Genomic DNA, 15205 nt, shown 5'->3' on the forward strand with positions numbered 1-15205 from the left:
CAGTAAAAAGAATATTGAGGTATGTGAAAGGTACTATGCATTATGGTCTTGATTATGTTAAAGGAGAGAAGTCAGCAAAATTGGTTGGATATAGTGACAATGATTTTGCTGGAGACATCAATGATCGAAAGAGTACATCAGGGCAGATTTTCTTTCTGGGTTCAAAAGCCATTAGCTGGGGAAGCAGTAAACAAAAGGTTGTTGCATTGTCCTCTTATGAAGCTGAGTACATTGCCCTTACTTCAGCTACATGCCAAGGAATATGGCTAAGTAGATTGTTGGGAGAACTCAGAGGAGAAAAGCCCAAGTCAGCGGATATCTGTGTTGATAACAAATCAGCAATTGAGCTAAGTAAGAATGCGGTTTATCATAATCGCACAAAACACATTGACACAAGGTATCACTTTATCAGACAATGTTTAGAAGAAGGCAGCATAGTGCTAAAGCATGTTCGAACTGAGAAACAAATTGCAGATATTTTCACAAAAGCTCTGGGAAGACAAAAATTTGTTGAGTTTTGTGAGAAGATGGGCTTGAATAATCTAGATCCGAACGACCAGGATCAATGAGGAGATTGAAGACGAGGTTGATCCTGTTGATCGGCAGCAAGAAAAGTCGCCGAGGAAGAACAAACTTAACGGCTTTGGTTTTAGTTTGTTTTTCAGGAATAACGAGGACCATTCGATCAAGATGGATGGTTACAAACTGCCCAATGGAGATAGAGTTATTTTAACTCTGATTGGGCCACGTAGAGCCACGTGTATTCGTTTGTTTTTTCAGTTTGTAAATGTTCGGGCTTTATATGCCCGTAAAATGTTTGTTGAAATGTGTCATTGAGTAAGTCGGAAAATCAACCGACATTTGTTCAATTTTTCTCTTGTTCTTTCTTCTTCCACCTCTCAACCTTCTCTTCCTGAGTGATCCAAGGTTCTTCCAAGGAACGTCCGTCGACTCTTCTGAAGCCAACATACAGTCTCATTTTTCAAAGGAGTGGCCTTCACAAAACGAATAACATTATCACATGCTGACACAAAATAACCTGGTTCAAATTGAATCCTCAGCTGCAGTAAATCTGGGCCGCCAGTACCTTTGCCCATTCCAGAACTTACAGTTTCGAGCTCTACTGTGGCGACAGCATGGGGTCTACAGCTCAGACGTCGCTTCTTCTGTGGGCCCTCCTCCCATGCAATAATTCACGGGCCGGCCGAACAAGAAGGCCGCAGCATTGGATGTAGCATCGTTGGCGCCTTTTAATGCACTCGTTACACGAACATCAGTCCAAGTTCTGTCACCAAGTCTGAATACGGTTTCCTGTCAATGGGGAGGGTTGCCGTCCTCTTCGGAGAACTTCTCCTTCTCGTCGCCGCTGTCAACGCCGGTGCTCAGCCGCTTGTCCCTCCAGCGAAGATGAACAAGAGTTCTTGTTACCCCGTGTCCGCGCTCTTCGTCTTCGGCGACTCGACGGTAGACCCGGGCAACAACGACTATCTTGCGACGCCCATGAAGAGCAATTTTCCCCCTTATGGCCGCGACTTCCCTGGGCATCTCCCCACCGGCCGGTTCACCAACGGCAAGCTCGCAACTGACCTCGTCGGTCTGTGCCCATTAACCTACTTATCGACTATTTTGCTCCATGGTTCGTAGGAGGATGACGAACGGGACGGAACAAAACCCGCCATCCGTCATCCGTCCTAAACGCGGCAGGGAAAACGAATGAGAACCCGTCGCCAGCTGTGGTTAAGGATTTGCCTCCGCGATGATGCAGTCATCGTCGTGGTCATTCGGTAAATCGGTAGTGAACATCGATGACGTTGGCGACTCTTCATCGTCGTCGTCATTACTCTGGTCATGGAAACAATGGATAACGATGGCGAATTTCCTCATCGTTTTCTACCATTACTGTCAGCAAACACCGTTACGATTGTCAATTTTGCGATCGATCGGTCATCCGTTTTGTCCAATCATTCGGATGGAGATGGAACGATACGACGAACTTTCGTTATGGATGACTGAGCAGAAAGCCCATTCAGTCTCCTTCTATCCGTTCCCAGACCGTCGACTGTCGTCCGTTCTGAAGCTCACTGACTACCAACCACACATCAGCTTCTTATCTCGGTATAAAGGAATCGGTGCCGCCCTACCTCGACTGGACTCTCTCCATGGAGGAGCTGGAAACTGGGGTCAGCTTCGCCTCCGCCGGCTCCGGCTTCGACCCTCTCACTGCTCAGATCAGCGTACGCTCTTTCTCTCTTACGTTTGTCTATATCTGTAATACGTGTCTATGCGTCGAACCAGAAAGAAGATTAGCCTTAAGCACTCTTCAGCAAGTGTTCATGCACCATCTCGATCGAGAGATTATTAAATTCATTAATAAATAATTATAAACTTAAGAATACTTGCATAATACAATAATACATATCTTTGCGTTGAATGTGGTGTCATTTAAGTCAACATAATGCCACTTTATACGTGGGAGATGTGGGGGCCCTCTTGTAAAACTCACATGTGACTCACGGACTGGCCCCTATTAGTTGGCTACTGGAGTAACTTGGTTCTGTTCAGTCTATCCTTAGGTGTCCTACCATGACAACCAGAATCGACTTAGTCTCTGCTCATTAATTTAACTCAACCTTCATGAATTGAACCAGTCCACAATACTAGACTGTCACCTCTTAATTGAGTCCACATTAATTCAGTCCCTCATAATCTACTATTGGCCTCTTTTGAAAATTTAGGTCACCTCTTAGTTGTCTTCTTCTTCACAGGGGGTGATCCCAGTGCTCCACCAGTTGGACTACTTCAAAGATTATCTATTCAGACTGGATATCCTAGTCGGAAGGCGAAAAACCGAAGACATCGTCAGGCGCTCCATTTTCGTCGTCAGCGCCGGCACCAACGACTTTATCGTGAATTACTTCGCGCTGCCCATCAGGCAGCAGATGTTTAGCGTCGAGGACTACCAGTTCTTCTTGCTTCAGAACGTCAGGACGTTCATTGAGGTTCCCTCCGTTTGCTAAAGAACCAGGAGCAAATGCATTAATCTACCTGCAGTACTAGTATCCCTTTCAATCCCTCTCCCTACCTTTCTCTCTTGTAATTCTTTCTCTCTCTGGGGGGTGAACAGGAACTGATGAAACTAGGAGCGAAGAAGATTGTAATAGTGGGATTGCCGCCGATGGGTTGTCTACCTCTTGTCATCACGGTCGACGGGAAAGGAGGCTTCCACGACCGGGGTTGTTTAGAGTCGTTTAACGCTATCTCCAGGGATTACAACGTCAAGCTTCAAACGGAACTGAGCAATCTCCAGGGTCAGTTCTTCAGCGGAGGGAAAATCGCGTACGCAGACATCTATCACCCAGTCCTGGACATGGTCACGTCTCCATCTAAGTACGGTGAGTTACTTCCCTCACTCTGAAGCATCTTCATTTCCTATTAGAGACTATATCAGTCACAGTAAATAGTTAATTTCTTATTAAACGTAAAAGGGCGTGCCTTTTGCATTCTCGAAATAAAAGTGAATTATATCTTAGATTTGTTTCATCGTGGTCAATTATTTATCGATCTCTTATTTTGTGGACTCAATGCAAAACTGTGCATGGGTCCTTATACTGTTGTAGTGTGTCTAAGGGCCTATCGCAGATTATTCTTCCCGTGGAATAGTTGAGAAATCTGCGTACAAAATTTATGGTTTTCTTGAAACTTCTGCCAAATACATTGTTGCAACTCTGAATGTAAATTAGCACATTACGGCTTCGTGGAGATGTTATGTCGACTTGAACGCTGAGGTGGCAGGTTTGGTGGAGGTGTTGAGCGGCTGCTGCGGGACGGGGCTAGTGGAAGCGGGCGCCCTCTGCAACCCTAAGTCCGCCGTCTGCGAGGATGCTTCCAAGTTCGTGTTTTGGGATTCTGTCCACCCCACGGAGAAGACAAACATCAATGTTTTCCATGAGTTGTTGCCAGTGATTGATGAAATATGCGGAGCTTGAAAGAGTGTAGCGTTTCGTTGTTGTGAGTGACCAAGAAAGGTTCTTTATCAGGATACCCACCAATAAAGATGCGATCTTTAAGAGGAACCCAACTTCTTGTTTGAGCCCTTGGGCATGCAACTGTGCAAGATCTTATCTTAAATGATCAGATCTATACTAGTAGACATGGTCGTTCTGTTCTGTTCGTTTTAAACGAACAAAAAATTCGCACAAACGAACTGCACAAGGGTCTGTTCGTTGTCCTGTTCTCTTTATGTGCGAATATTAGAACAGATGTTCAAACAATTCACACAATTCACACAAATTCGCACAATCCGAAAAATTCGCACAAACCGAACAAATTTGCACAAACCGAACAAGGAATCTCCCCCATCAGCCTATTGCTGTGAAGATTGAGTTTTTGGAGGTTCTTCAGGTCTCAGATAATCTCCACGGAGAAGAGATTATCGCTGGCTTCGATGGAGACGAGAGAGACGGCCGAGGAGATAGGTGCTGGCAGCTCCCCTGAGAACTGATTCCCGTTGATAGAGAGCTGCGATAGAGCTTTCGCCTGCCCAATCCCTTCTCCGATCGATGCCGAGAAGTTGTTCATGGCGACATCGATGATGTTCACTCTGGGTAGAGCCCAGATTCCCGGAGGAATCTCCCCAGAGAGCAGATTCTTGCTAACTAGGAATCTGATCAGAGATTCGCAAAAGCCTGGTCATGGCGCTGTTCTTGCACATCTGCGGAGGAATTGGCCCGGAGAGAAGGTTCGTGGAGATGTCGATGAAGTCAAAATCCGCCCACATGCCCAGATCAGAAGGGAGAGCTCCGGAGAGTTGATTACTGTAGAGAGAGAGGTTGAGGAGGTTGCGGAAGTTGCCAGGCTCGGGGGGGGCTTGCACGGAGAAGTTGTTCTGGAAACGCTGAAGCGAGATGAGCTTGGTCAAGTATCTGATCTCGGAGAGATCGCCTTGGAGATTGTTCATGGAGGCATCCAAGTAGACGAGATTCAGGAGCTTGCCGAAGCCCGGGGGAAGCGTTCCCGTGAGAGAGTTGTTGTACAGCTCCAGCTGCCATAGCTTCTCAAGATTGCTGATTTCTCGCGGGATCTCGCCGTGGAGAAGATTATCTGCGAGCTCGAGGCTCTCCAGAGCCATCAGATTCCTGATCCACGGCGGGATTGTACCCTGGATTTCGCAATTGGAGAGGTAGAGAGACTTGAGCTTCGTCATGGTTGAGAGCTCCTCAGGGAAGGAGAGGGTGGGGTTGAACGGGTTGTCCCCTAGGCCGAGAGAAGACAACGATGGCATGGAAAGCAGAGATCGCCATGGAAAATCACCCGTAAACGCGTTGCCGGAGAGATTCAAAGCTTGTAATTTCTTCAGAGAAGAGAGGTCAGGGACGACGCCGGAGAGAGAATTCTCAGAGAGATCGAGGAATTCGAGATTAACACAGCTTCCGATCATGCTGCCGATAACCCGCAGACTCTGGTGGAGGATAGATCGAGCTGGGCGAGAGATTGAAGCCTGGAGATGGATTTGAAAGGAACCGTTCTGGATAATTTCTGATTACCTAGATGGATTCCAGACACGGATCTTTGATCTTCGCAGGAAACGAAGGAGAACTTGCAGGGGGGGTTGTCTTCTCGCCAGGATTCGAAGCCAGGGACGAGATGAGAGATTCCAAGAGAGATGGAGAGAGCGATAGAACGAGAATGAGAGGCTGGGACTCTGGGAGAGGCTGAGGACGAGAAGGAGAGTGGGAGTCTGGGACTCTGAGAACGAGAATGAGGGCAGGAGACTGGGAGTCTAGGGCTCAGTGAGAACGAGAATGACGGAGGGAGACCGGGAGTCTGGGACTCTGAGAAAGAGAACGAGAGTATTTTATTTTTCTAAAAAACCTTAAAAAAAAATTCAGCAATTCGCACAAAGCGAACCGCACAGCCGTCTGTGCGAAGTTTTGTTCGTTTTCAACATTATTCTGTTCAGAAATCCGAACAGAACGCGCAATTCGCACCAATTCGCACCAACGGAACAGAACGACCATGTCTATATACTAGTACGCTATGTGTGGAAACGAATGAATCCATAATCTTTGTTGGGCCAATGATGCCGGACGTCGTCTCAACGGCGTCCGACCATCACCGAGGGTAGGAACTCGGTGTCGTATCACTAACTAATCGGGTTACGTCCACGACGTCAACCGATGGATGTGCGGAGAACAGAAATGCATGTATGACGATAACGAGGACGATGGTTCTACTATGGTACGTACAATGCGCCGACAAGCTAGGAGAGTCGATCCGGAGCGGGGACGGGGTCACCTAGCTAGGTTGAACCAGCCCTCCAAGTCGTCCGAGGCGGGTCGAGGGCGCGCACGCCGTCGGATGGGGGGTAACTCCCACTGGAACGCTCACGCGCGTCGGGGCGTCCCGACTCGTACCGGGCAGGTAAGACGCTCGTCTTTGTTTCGTCGTTCTCTCAATCTGTCTCACTCACCTATCTAACCCGAGCGCGGTGGAGGCAATACGAAAGAATACTGAAGGAAATAAATGACGTAAAGAGACGAGGGAAGCAGAGTACCTTCGTCGCGCTGGTGACGGGATCTTCGTACCAACTGGTTCCGGAGGAGGGAGTTGTCGGGGCGCCGGAGGTTGACTGGTGCGGAGGGGCGGTTGCGCGCAGACGGCGCGGAGCGGTGCAGGGTGGCGTGGTCGACGGCGAGCAGTGCGGTGGGACGACGTCACGAGCACGGCGGCGATGTTGCCGCGATCAGACGACGGCGGTCACGGCTAGCGCGACACGGAGCGACAGCTTGGTGAGGGCGTGAGCGGAGCGGCGGCGGCGGGCGCAGGCGGCAGCGCGCGGGCGGCGGCGGCACGGCGGCAGCGCGACGGCACGGCGGCAGCGCGACGGCACGGGCGGCGGTGCGGCGACGCAGCGCGGGCGCGCGTCGGGCGCGCGGGCGGCGCGCGTCGGCGCGGGCGCTGACGCGCGCGGCGGGCGCAGCGGCGGTGGCGCGGCGCGGCGGGCGCTGGGGCGCGCGCGCGGCGCGGGCGCGGTGCGCGCGGCGCGCGGGCGCCGGGTGCGCGTGGCGCGCGGCGCGCGGCGGTGGGCGGCGCGGGCGGGCGACGCGCGACAGCGTGGCGGCGGCGCGGCGGCGCGGGCGCGCGACGGCGGCCGCGCGGCGGCGGCTCCCCTTCCTCCTTCCTCTCCCTTTCTCTTCTTCCTCTCTTCTTCCTCTCTTCTTCTTCTTCTTTCTCCTCTTCTTCTTCTTTCTTCTATTCTTCTCCACGACCTGACCCTTCTTTCTCAAAATGCAATTCTTCAAAAATTTAGGTCAAGGTAAGGGAAGCGCCCACCTCTTCCCCTTATATATGGGTGAAGATGGCCCTTCCTTAAGTCCAATAACACAAAATAAAAGGGAGAGAAAATAAGCAAGAAAATAGGAAACGGGCTTGTCAGGCCCAACATAAAAAAAGGGGGGGAAAGGGTTCCTCCTATGGGCCCTTCCCCCGCTACACGACAATACGAATAAAGGGAAAACTATAAGATAAAGTAACTGACTGTAACGGTGTGCTCCGGTGGTCGGCGTCCGCGTCATGCCGAGTAACGGAATGCGGGATCCCGTGTTGCTGCGGCGGCTCGTCGTGGTGGCTGGACTCGTCTCGGTGGCGAGGTGGGTAGTGCCGGCTCCTCGGGTGCTGAGTCGGGGAAGTCCCGCTACTCCTCTGCTGCTGGCTCGATGACGTCCGGTGGTGACGCGCCATCAGCCAATGGACATGCCACTGCCTAAGATCCGATCATTAATGCTGAGATTGATGTGACTTGTAATCAAAATCCCTGGCATTTAATCCCATGCGAATTGACTTGACATTTGAGGCTCGGGCCCTAAAATTGCGGGGTCGTCGGCTTTTGATGGATGACGTTTCTTGGCGGTTGATACATGGTCATCCTGCTCTCCCGTCCACTATTCGACAGTAGGCTTTATCTTCCTCTCGAGACTCGACTCTCTGACTCTCTGTCCCTCTCTCGATGGTTTTATCTTCTCCGCGAGATGTTCTTCAGCAGAAGGGAGGAAGAGGATAGAAAGATAGAAGAGACGAGAGGCAGAAAGGAAGAACCGTTTGAACCGGTGCTTACTAGTAGCAGTATTCTGATCGAAAATGATATTTAGTTTTCATGGGTTTCAGTCATTTAAATCACGATCGTGTTGAAGGAGTTTCGCCCAGTCTACAACACTTAGAGAGAAAAACATACATGCAGTCATTCAGTGTGGACTAAGTCACATTCTTCATTGAACCCAGACTATATCAAGTATATCAAGGAGATCTCCAGCCGCCAAAGGAGCTATCTCCCCTGGTTCCCATACAAACACGGAGTGAGTATCCTCGCCGAGCCCCCAGACAACAATGATGAAGACATCTCCCCATATCGAGACAACATTAACACCTCAACCGCCCTAAGGCTTCACTAGTCCTCTATAAGAGGAGCCGAACTGTATCGCAAATACTCAGTCCTCAGCCTAACAGCAATAAAATTCTATTCTTATGTTATTTCTCCATCTCCTTCTTCGCCCATCATGTTCCTTCGTCTCGTCTTAGAGAACATCGATTTCTATCATGCTTCTCTTCTTTGATGATTCTAAGTCCCATCTTTGGTAAACATGTCTGGTTGCTGTTTATGCTTTGGTAACAAGTGTCAATATGCTTTGAAGGACTATATTGTACTTGATTTTGATCAAATTTATGTCTCACCAGTTATCCATGATCAACTTAGCTGGTTTTGTTTTTTCAGCTACTAAATCACCGATCAAGTGAGCTAACCAAACACCCTGACAGGCAACAGTAGTGACTCCAATGTACTCAGCCTATCACGATGATAAGCTACTACCTTTTGTTTTTGTGAGGTCCAGCTAGTTGCTCTCAACCAAATAAAAAACACAAGACTACTAGTACTCTTCTGATGTTTTGTATCACCAGCATGATTATTGTCCTTGTATCCAACCATGCCTTCTCAGCTCAACCCTTCTCATAAAAGAGTCCGTAATTGAGTGTCCCTTTGACAATACAAACGACTATCTTGACTGCCAATAAGTGTTTAGTGGTTGGATGCTCCATGTACCTTCTAAGATTTCTAACAAATTACGTAAGATTTGGTTGGGTGTGAGCTAAATACCTCAAACTCCCAATTAGACTTCTGTAATGAGCTGAATTTACACTTGAATCTGTTCCATCTCAGCTGAATTTTGTCCGAGACTCCATAAGGGTTAATGCAGGATTGAAGTCTGTCATCCCTAATTGAACAAGTATCTTCAATACATGATCCTTTTGATTTAAGAAGATGTGAGAATCACCTTTAATAACGCCTTTACCCAGGTAAGAATTGAGTAAACCAAGACGACTCATCTCAAATAATTTCATCATCTAGTTCTTGAACTGTTGAATATGACAGCCTTTTGGACCTATCACTATCAAATCATCGATATAAACTCCAATTAGCAAATGAGATTTATCATAAAGATTGAAATAGACTACATGCTCATGCACACTTCTCATGAATCCAAGAGAGGATAAACACTTGTCTAATTTCAAATACCAAGCACAAGGGGAAAACTTCAGCCCATACAGAGCTTTATTTAACTTGAGTACATGTTGCGCACTGCCCTTCTTGATAAACCCATCCGATTGTCTAACATAGTTTTCTTCTTCAATTTCACCATTTAGAAATGCATAATAAACATCTAAATGATGTATCTCCCAATCTTCGTGTTCTGAAAGAGACAACATCATTCTAATAGTTGCCATCCTAGCCACTAGAGAAAATACTTCATCATACTATATGCCATACCTTTGTGAATATCCCTTCACTACCTGGCAAGCCTTGTGTCTGATTACTTCACCTTTGGAAGAATTATGTCTTGAATACCCATATGAGATTAGTGGCTTTGTAGGGATCTAGTGGCTGACCAAGTTCCCATGTATGATTCCTTTCAATTGGATCCATCTCTTCTTGCATTGCATGCATCCATACTTCATCCTTGTTGGCCTTTGAAAAATTCAATAGTTCTTGAAAAAAATATTCATACAAGTTTCAGGATTAACATTCACTTGAGATGTTTCGCTATAGATTTGATCTACATCATATAATTTTCTTAGACGATCTTCTTCAAAGGTAGGATTCTCATCAAAGCCAGCTTCAACTCTTTCTCCATGCTCCAATTCAGATGTATTTTCAATAATTTTCTCATAACCCTTCAACATCAAGATCCAAAAACTTGAAAATTTTAGATGTATCTTCATTCTTGGATTTGTTGTCTTCTCCCAATTTCATTGACTTTCTTCCTGAAAAATCACATCCATGTTGACATGAAGTACAAGTAACTGGATCGTAACACATGTACAATGAAAATCATGGGTGACTTCTGCCATCAAGTTTCCCCAATCTCTTTCCAAGTATCTTTACATGTACCAAAGAGCCAAACACCCTAAGATGCTCAACATTTGGTTTGGAACCAATCCATTTTTAATATTGAGTGGCTCCATCATGGCTCTTAGAAGGTGACCTATTCAAAATATACACATTGGTACTTACAGCTTCTCCCCATAATTCTGGTGGTAGATTCTTTTCTTTAATCATGCTTCTGGCCATAGACATAATGGTCGAATTTCTTTTTTCAACAATGTCATTCTTCTGTGGAGAGTAATGGGCTATTAGCTGGCGTTGACTTATATGATCATCATAGAATTTGCTGAATTCATCGGAGGTAAATTATCCTCCACGATCTGATATGAAACATTTGATATTTAAAGACGTTCTGCTTCAGCCAACGACTTGAATCTCTTCAAAGCTTCAAAAGCTTCACATTTTTGTGTAAGAACATCAGCCCACATTAATCTGAAAAAATCATCATCAATTACTATGAAATACTTACTCCCCCTAATGTTGATGGAGAGATGGGCCCACACAAGTTGCCACGGATCAATTCCAGAGGTTTTATTGCTTTGTGCGGCATTACTAATGAAAATGGAGTTCTATGTTTCTTTCTCGCAAGGCAGCATTGACATAATTGTGTAGGTGCTTTGAGAAGAGGAATCCCATCATTAGCTTCTTACTTGCGAGTTGTATGAGCTACTTGAAATTCAAGTGCCCAAAATCCAAGTACCAAATCCACACTGAAGATTTATCAGCATCAGCAAGGAGACACATGTTGGAATCACATAGTTTCAAAAGGTAATGTTACCATTGCCAAGGATCTCAACCTTCGATCCCTCACTAAAACGAAATGCTTATGTTGAAATTTCTCCAACGTCTTAAAATATGCTCTTGTTTTTGGTCATATGATTGCTTACACCAGTATCAAGATACCACATGTTCTCTTCAAGAGGTTGGCCACCTAAACCTCGAAGACCAAGCTCCTCAATATCATCACAACTTGCCATAAGAAGAGCATAGTTGGACTTCTCTTCGGTATCTGCAAGACGAGCTTTCTTCTCCTCTTTGTGGCATTCTAATGCAAAATGTCCATACTTGTTCATGCCGAACGTCGTCAGTGACGTCGTCTGATGGGTAATCCCTATATATATATGAAACTATGTGATGCAATGAGCCTAGGAGGAGGTATGTGCACACCCCGACTCGTGGGGTTTCGCAGAGCTCCATGACAATGATGGTGACCTTCTGACCCTTGCCTGAGCAACAACAGCGACTATGGTGCTGAATGGATTAGATCCGTTAGTGTTCATACGTAACAGACAGGTTCGACCCGTACCTAAGAACTTACTTGAGACATATCTTTCATATTGTAATCTCCTCTCACCATTCTAGCTCTAGTGCGGTGGAGTGCAGCCAATAAGTATATTAAAGTCAATTAATTAACTGGTGAGCAAGGGGAGCGGGGCACCTTGTTGATAATGGCACCCCAATGTCGCCATAGTAGCCGGTGCAATAGCCAGCGTGGCAGACATTGGTAATGCGATAATGCGGTGTTTGGAGGAGTGACGCTAGGACTGGGGGGTAGCGAGGGTGCCTAGACTGCATTGTCACCCGACCACCTCGACCTTGCCCGGTCGCGCTCGTTGATGCCAGACGCCAGCGTTGGCACCTTCGCCCGACCCCCACATCCCTGCCTTGCTGCGCTCTTCACCGTCTGCAACACCGCCATGCCACGCTTGTCGCAATCGAACGCTCACATGATTAGTCAACATGCTGATTGCTGCCCGTCGCACCCTCACTACCCACTAGTCCCAGCGTCACGCATCCAGACACCACATTACTGTTGTTAGTGGAGGGACACTACCACACTTAAATCTATTCACATATAGCAAACACATATTCATTTAGTGTGGACTAAGCAATGTTCCCCCGTCCCCATACCGACATCGAATTATGTTATCGTGATGGATGTTGTACGAGATATCGAAAATCACATTTCCAATATATGTTTTATCGATATCCAGATATTGGATAATGATATCAGATATTAGTTGCTACAATACCGATATTTGATATTGTGATCTGTCTCGATGTCATTATCTGCCTCCGTCTCTTGGGAAGGATGATGATATCGGATATCAGAGTTAGATATCCTATTTTTATATCCAACATAGAATGGTTGTAAACAATATATTTTATTCATCATAGCTGACATCGTGCAATGGTTTGGAGAGGAGATCCATGGGCCAGCAGTTAAGCAAAGTGCTTTCTAAGTAACTTAGTAGCTCATTTAATATATACACCTCAGAATTCTTGTTTTCATCCACATGGGATAATAGGAATTGGAGTTTAATATTAAGCTCCGAGTGCTATTATCCCATATGGAAGAAAACAAAACGTCTGAGGTGTATATATGAAAAGAGTTAATAATATAGAATATATATTTATTAAATATAAATTAAATATATTATTTAGTCATCTAATATATATCCTACCCCTTTTAATACATACACAAAAAAAATTTTGTTTTCTTCCATATGGGAAAATAGGATTAAAAGTTTAATATTAGAATATGAATTCTATTATCCCATAAGGAAGAAAACAAAAAATTTGAGGTGTACATATTGAATGATGTACTAATATAGTAAACACATTTGGCGTTGTTAATGTAAACCATCTGAAATGGTCATATTGATTTTTTATATAGATATCTTGATATGAATTCTGATATTCATATATCAAAATACGATATCCGATATCTGCCTCGTCTTTGATGGGGGACCATCCAGGTTTGAAGACCCTACCGAACTAGTTCATTGAGCGAAGGCTCACACAAGAGACCCAGTCTTTGGAGTACTGGGCCTAGTCAACGGGCCACAAAGGTTTCATGTTATATTTCCTTATATTTTCCTTGTCTAGTAGGCCTTGTATGTCAGCCCCATATGTGTTTATTTTTTTTATTCGTCCGCACGTGTTTGGGGCCGACGTACAAACCTACACATTTATGCGTATGTGAACTCAAGTGTAGGCATGGTAGTTGGTATATCTCTTATTAGGGGGCCCTAATTACTTTTAATTGGGAATTCTCCTCTTTATTTATAAGGGTGAAGGCCCATATTTGCCCTTAGAAAAGGTGGGGCCGCCCATAGGAAGAAGAAGAAAGAGGAAAACCCTACTCTGTTTTCCCTTTTTTGCAAAAACTGTGAATTCTAAAGTTCATTTTCCCTTTTTTCAAGTGTTTTTTAACTTTTCCCAAAAATTACAAAAATTCCACCAATAATTTGAGAGTTTGAAAACCCTAATTCGGCCGTCATTGCCGCCGCTACCAGTGACCATTCTTCCCCTCCCCATTGATTGCAGCTCCCAGTGAAGCCCACACTGCCACCTCAACCAATCCACACTGCCACCTCAACCTACACATTTTTATGTTACATGATTTTTTTTCAGTACCTCATGAGCATTTCTCCGCTGTCGCGGTTAGGTTAGTGGTAGATAAGAATAATATATAGTGTGATAGATTTCTATCCGTATGACCTTTGTAGGCGCAACAAATGGTGCACGCAGAGTGGCAACAGCTGTACTCGCATTATCAGCCCTCAACGTGTTGTCTAGGTCATTGAGAGCCTAGTGGCATTCCCAATTCTTGCTTGCCATATCCCAGTCGTCGTTGGTGTATGTCGACGCCGGATTTATACTTATCATTGATTTTATTGTCGCATTGTGATTAAGATTACGTCAACATTATTCTTCTATGCTTCATGATATGACTGCCCCCGTTGTCCCTGTGGTGTAACACGAGTCGTTAAATCTGGGCGTCTGTCATGTTACATCAGTGTTATCCATTCGATATCCATCCCGATATCTGTTTACACATGCCAAATGAAATCCATCCGATATCTGATATCAGACACTGTCCCAATTTTTTTAGTTCTCGGATATCAAATGTCCAATACTGGATATCGGACAGATATCAAATGTACATTCACTAGGACTAAGTCACACGTAAAGATAAAAAACATGGATCTCAACATTCTGAAAGAAAGATTTCTTCAAAGAGAGAATAACAAACTTTCAGGAATTCAGAATTCCCATTTATTCTGCCATGGCTTTGTTTCAAACAGAACAGGATTAACCCCAACAGGTGCACTATAATGAAGGAGTTCTCGCAGCATTAATCTAGTTGTTGCATATTCTAACTGCTAGATAGAATTGGATCACTGCCTTTGAATTGGTATTGGAATGTTCGATAACAAATGTGAGGTACGTTTCTAGTTGGTTCTCTCACATTGTGTATGTTTGTTCTGATTGGTTGTCGCTTTTTCTGACGAGTTGCTGACTCAGCTTATCGCATTCATCTTCCTTATTATCGATATCCTATCAATTCTCTCACTCTCCTTCCATCTCGGTCTCATCCCTCATTGATGGCACAAGAGTGTATGTGTTAGAGAGAAAGGGAGAGTGGGAGATGAAGTGTTAGAGTGCATAAGGAGGGAGGAGTCAGAGAGAGGGAGAGAGATGAATAAGATGGAGAACAAGACAGAGAGAGAGAGAGGAGAAGGTTAAGAGTGAGAGAGGGATCAAAAGAGGGATCGAGATAGGAAGAGAGGAAGAGGAGGGAGGGAGGGAGGAAGAGAGGAAGAGGAGGGAGGGAGAGAGAGAAAGAGGAGAAGGTTAAGAGTGAGAGAGGGATCAGAAGAGGAAGCGGGATAGGAAGAGAGGAATAGGATGTAGGGAGAGAGAGGGAGGTAGGGAAGGAGGGGGAAGAGAAGGGAGGGAGAGGGAAGGGGGGGGGGGGGGGGA

General features: G+C 45.7%; 2 protein-coding genes across 4 annotated transcripts in view; one reads left to right on the forward strand and one right to left on the reverse strand.

Annotated features, from left to right (window-relative positions):
- Positions 1-1209: 1209 nt before the first annotated feature.
- The window catches only part of LOC144703275 (GDSL esterase/lipase At5g45960-like), a 16004-nt gene continuing 2008 nt past the window's right edge, over positions 1210-15205 (forward strand). Inside the window, exons 1-5 of one of the 3 annotated variants that reach the window (XM_078575411.1) lie at positions 1212-1594; positions 2104-2234; positions 2766-2999; positions 3125-3392; positions 8768-8899. In XM_078575411.1, the coding sequence (XP_078431537.1) occupies positions 1318-1594; positions 2104-2234; positions 2766-2999; positions 3125-3392; positions 8768-8790 (933 nt within the window). In that variant the 5' untranslated portion in view covers positions 1212-1317 and the 3' untranslated portion in view covers positions 8791-8899. Of the gene's footprint in view, positions 1595-2103; positions 2235-2765; positions 3000-3124; positions 3393-3792; positions 4074-8767; positions 8900-15205 lie in introns of those variants that run through there. The other 2 variants (XM_078575408.1, XM_078575410.1) reach the window with 2 other exon arrangements.
- Positions 4153-5803, reverse strand: LOC144703276 (uncharacterized). Its single transcript, XM_078575412.1, has one exon. The coding sequence runs from the start codon at positions 5435-5437 to the stop codon at positions 4652-4654; it is 786 nt and encodes a 261-aa protein (XP_078431538.1). The 5' UTR covers positions 5438-5803; the 3' UTR covers positions 4153-4651.

This window comes from Wolffia australiana, chromosome 5 (genome assembly GCF_029677425.1).
Source record: "Wolffia australiana isolate 7733 chromosome 5, ASM2967742v1".
Classification (NCBI taxonomy): Eukaryota; Viridiplantae; Streptophyta; class Magnoliopsida; order Alismatales; family Araceae; genus Wolffia; species Wolffia australiana.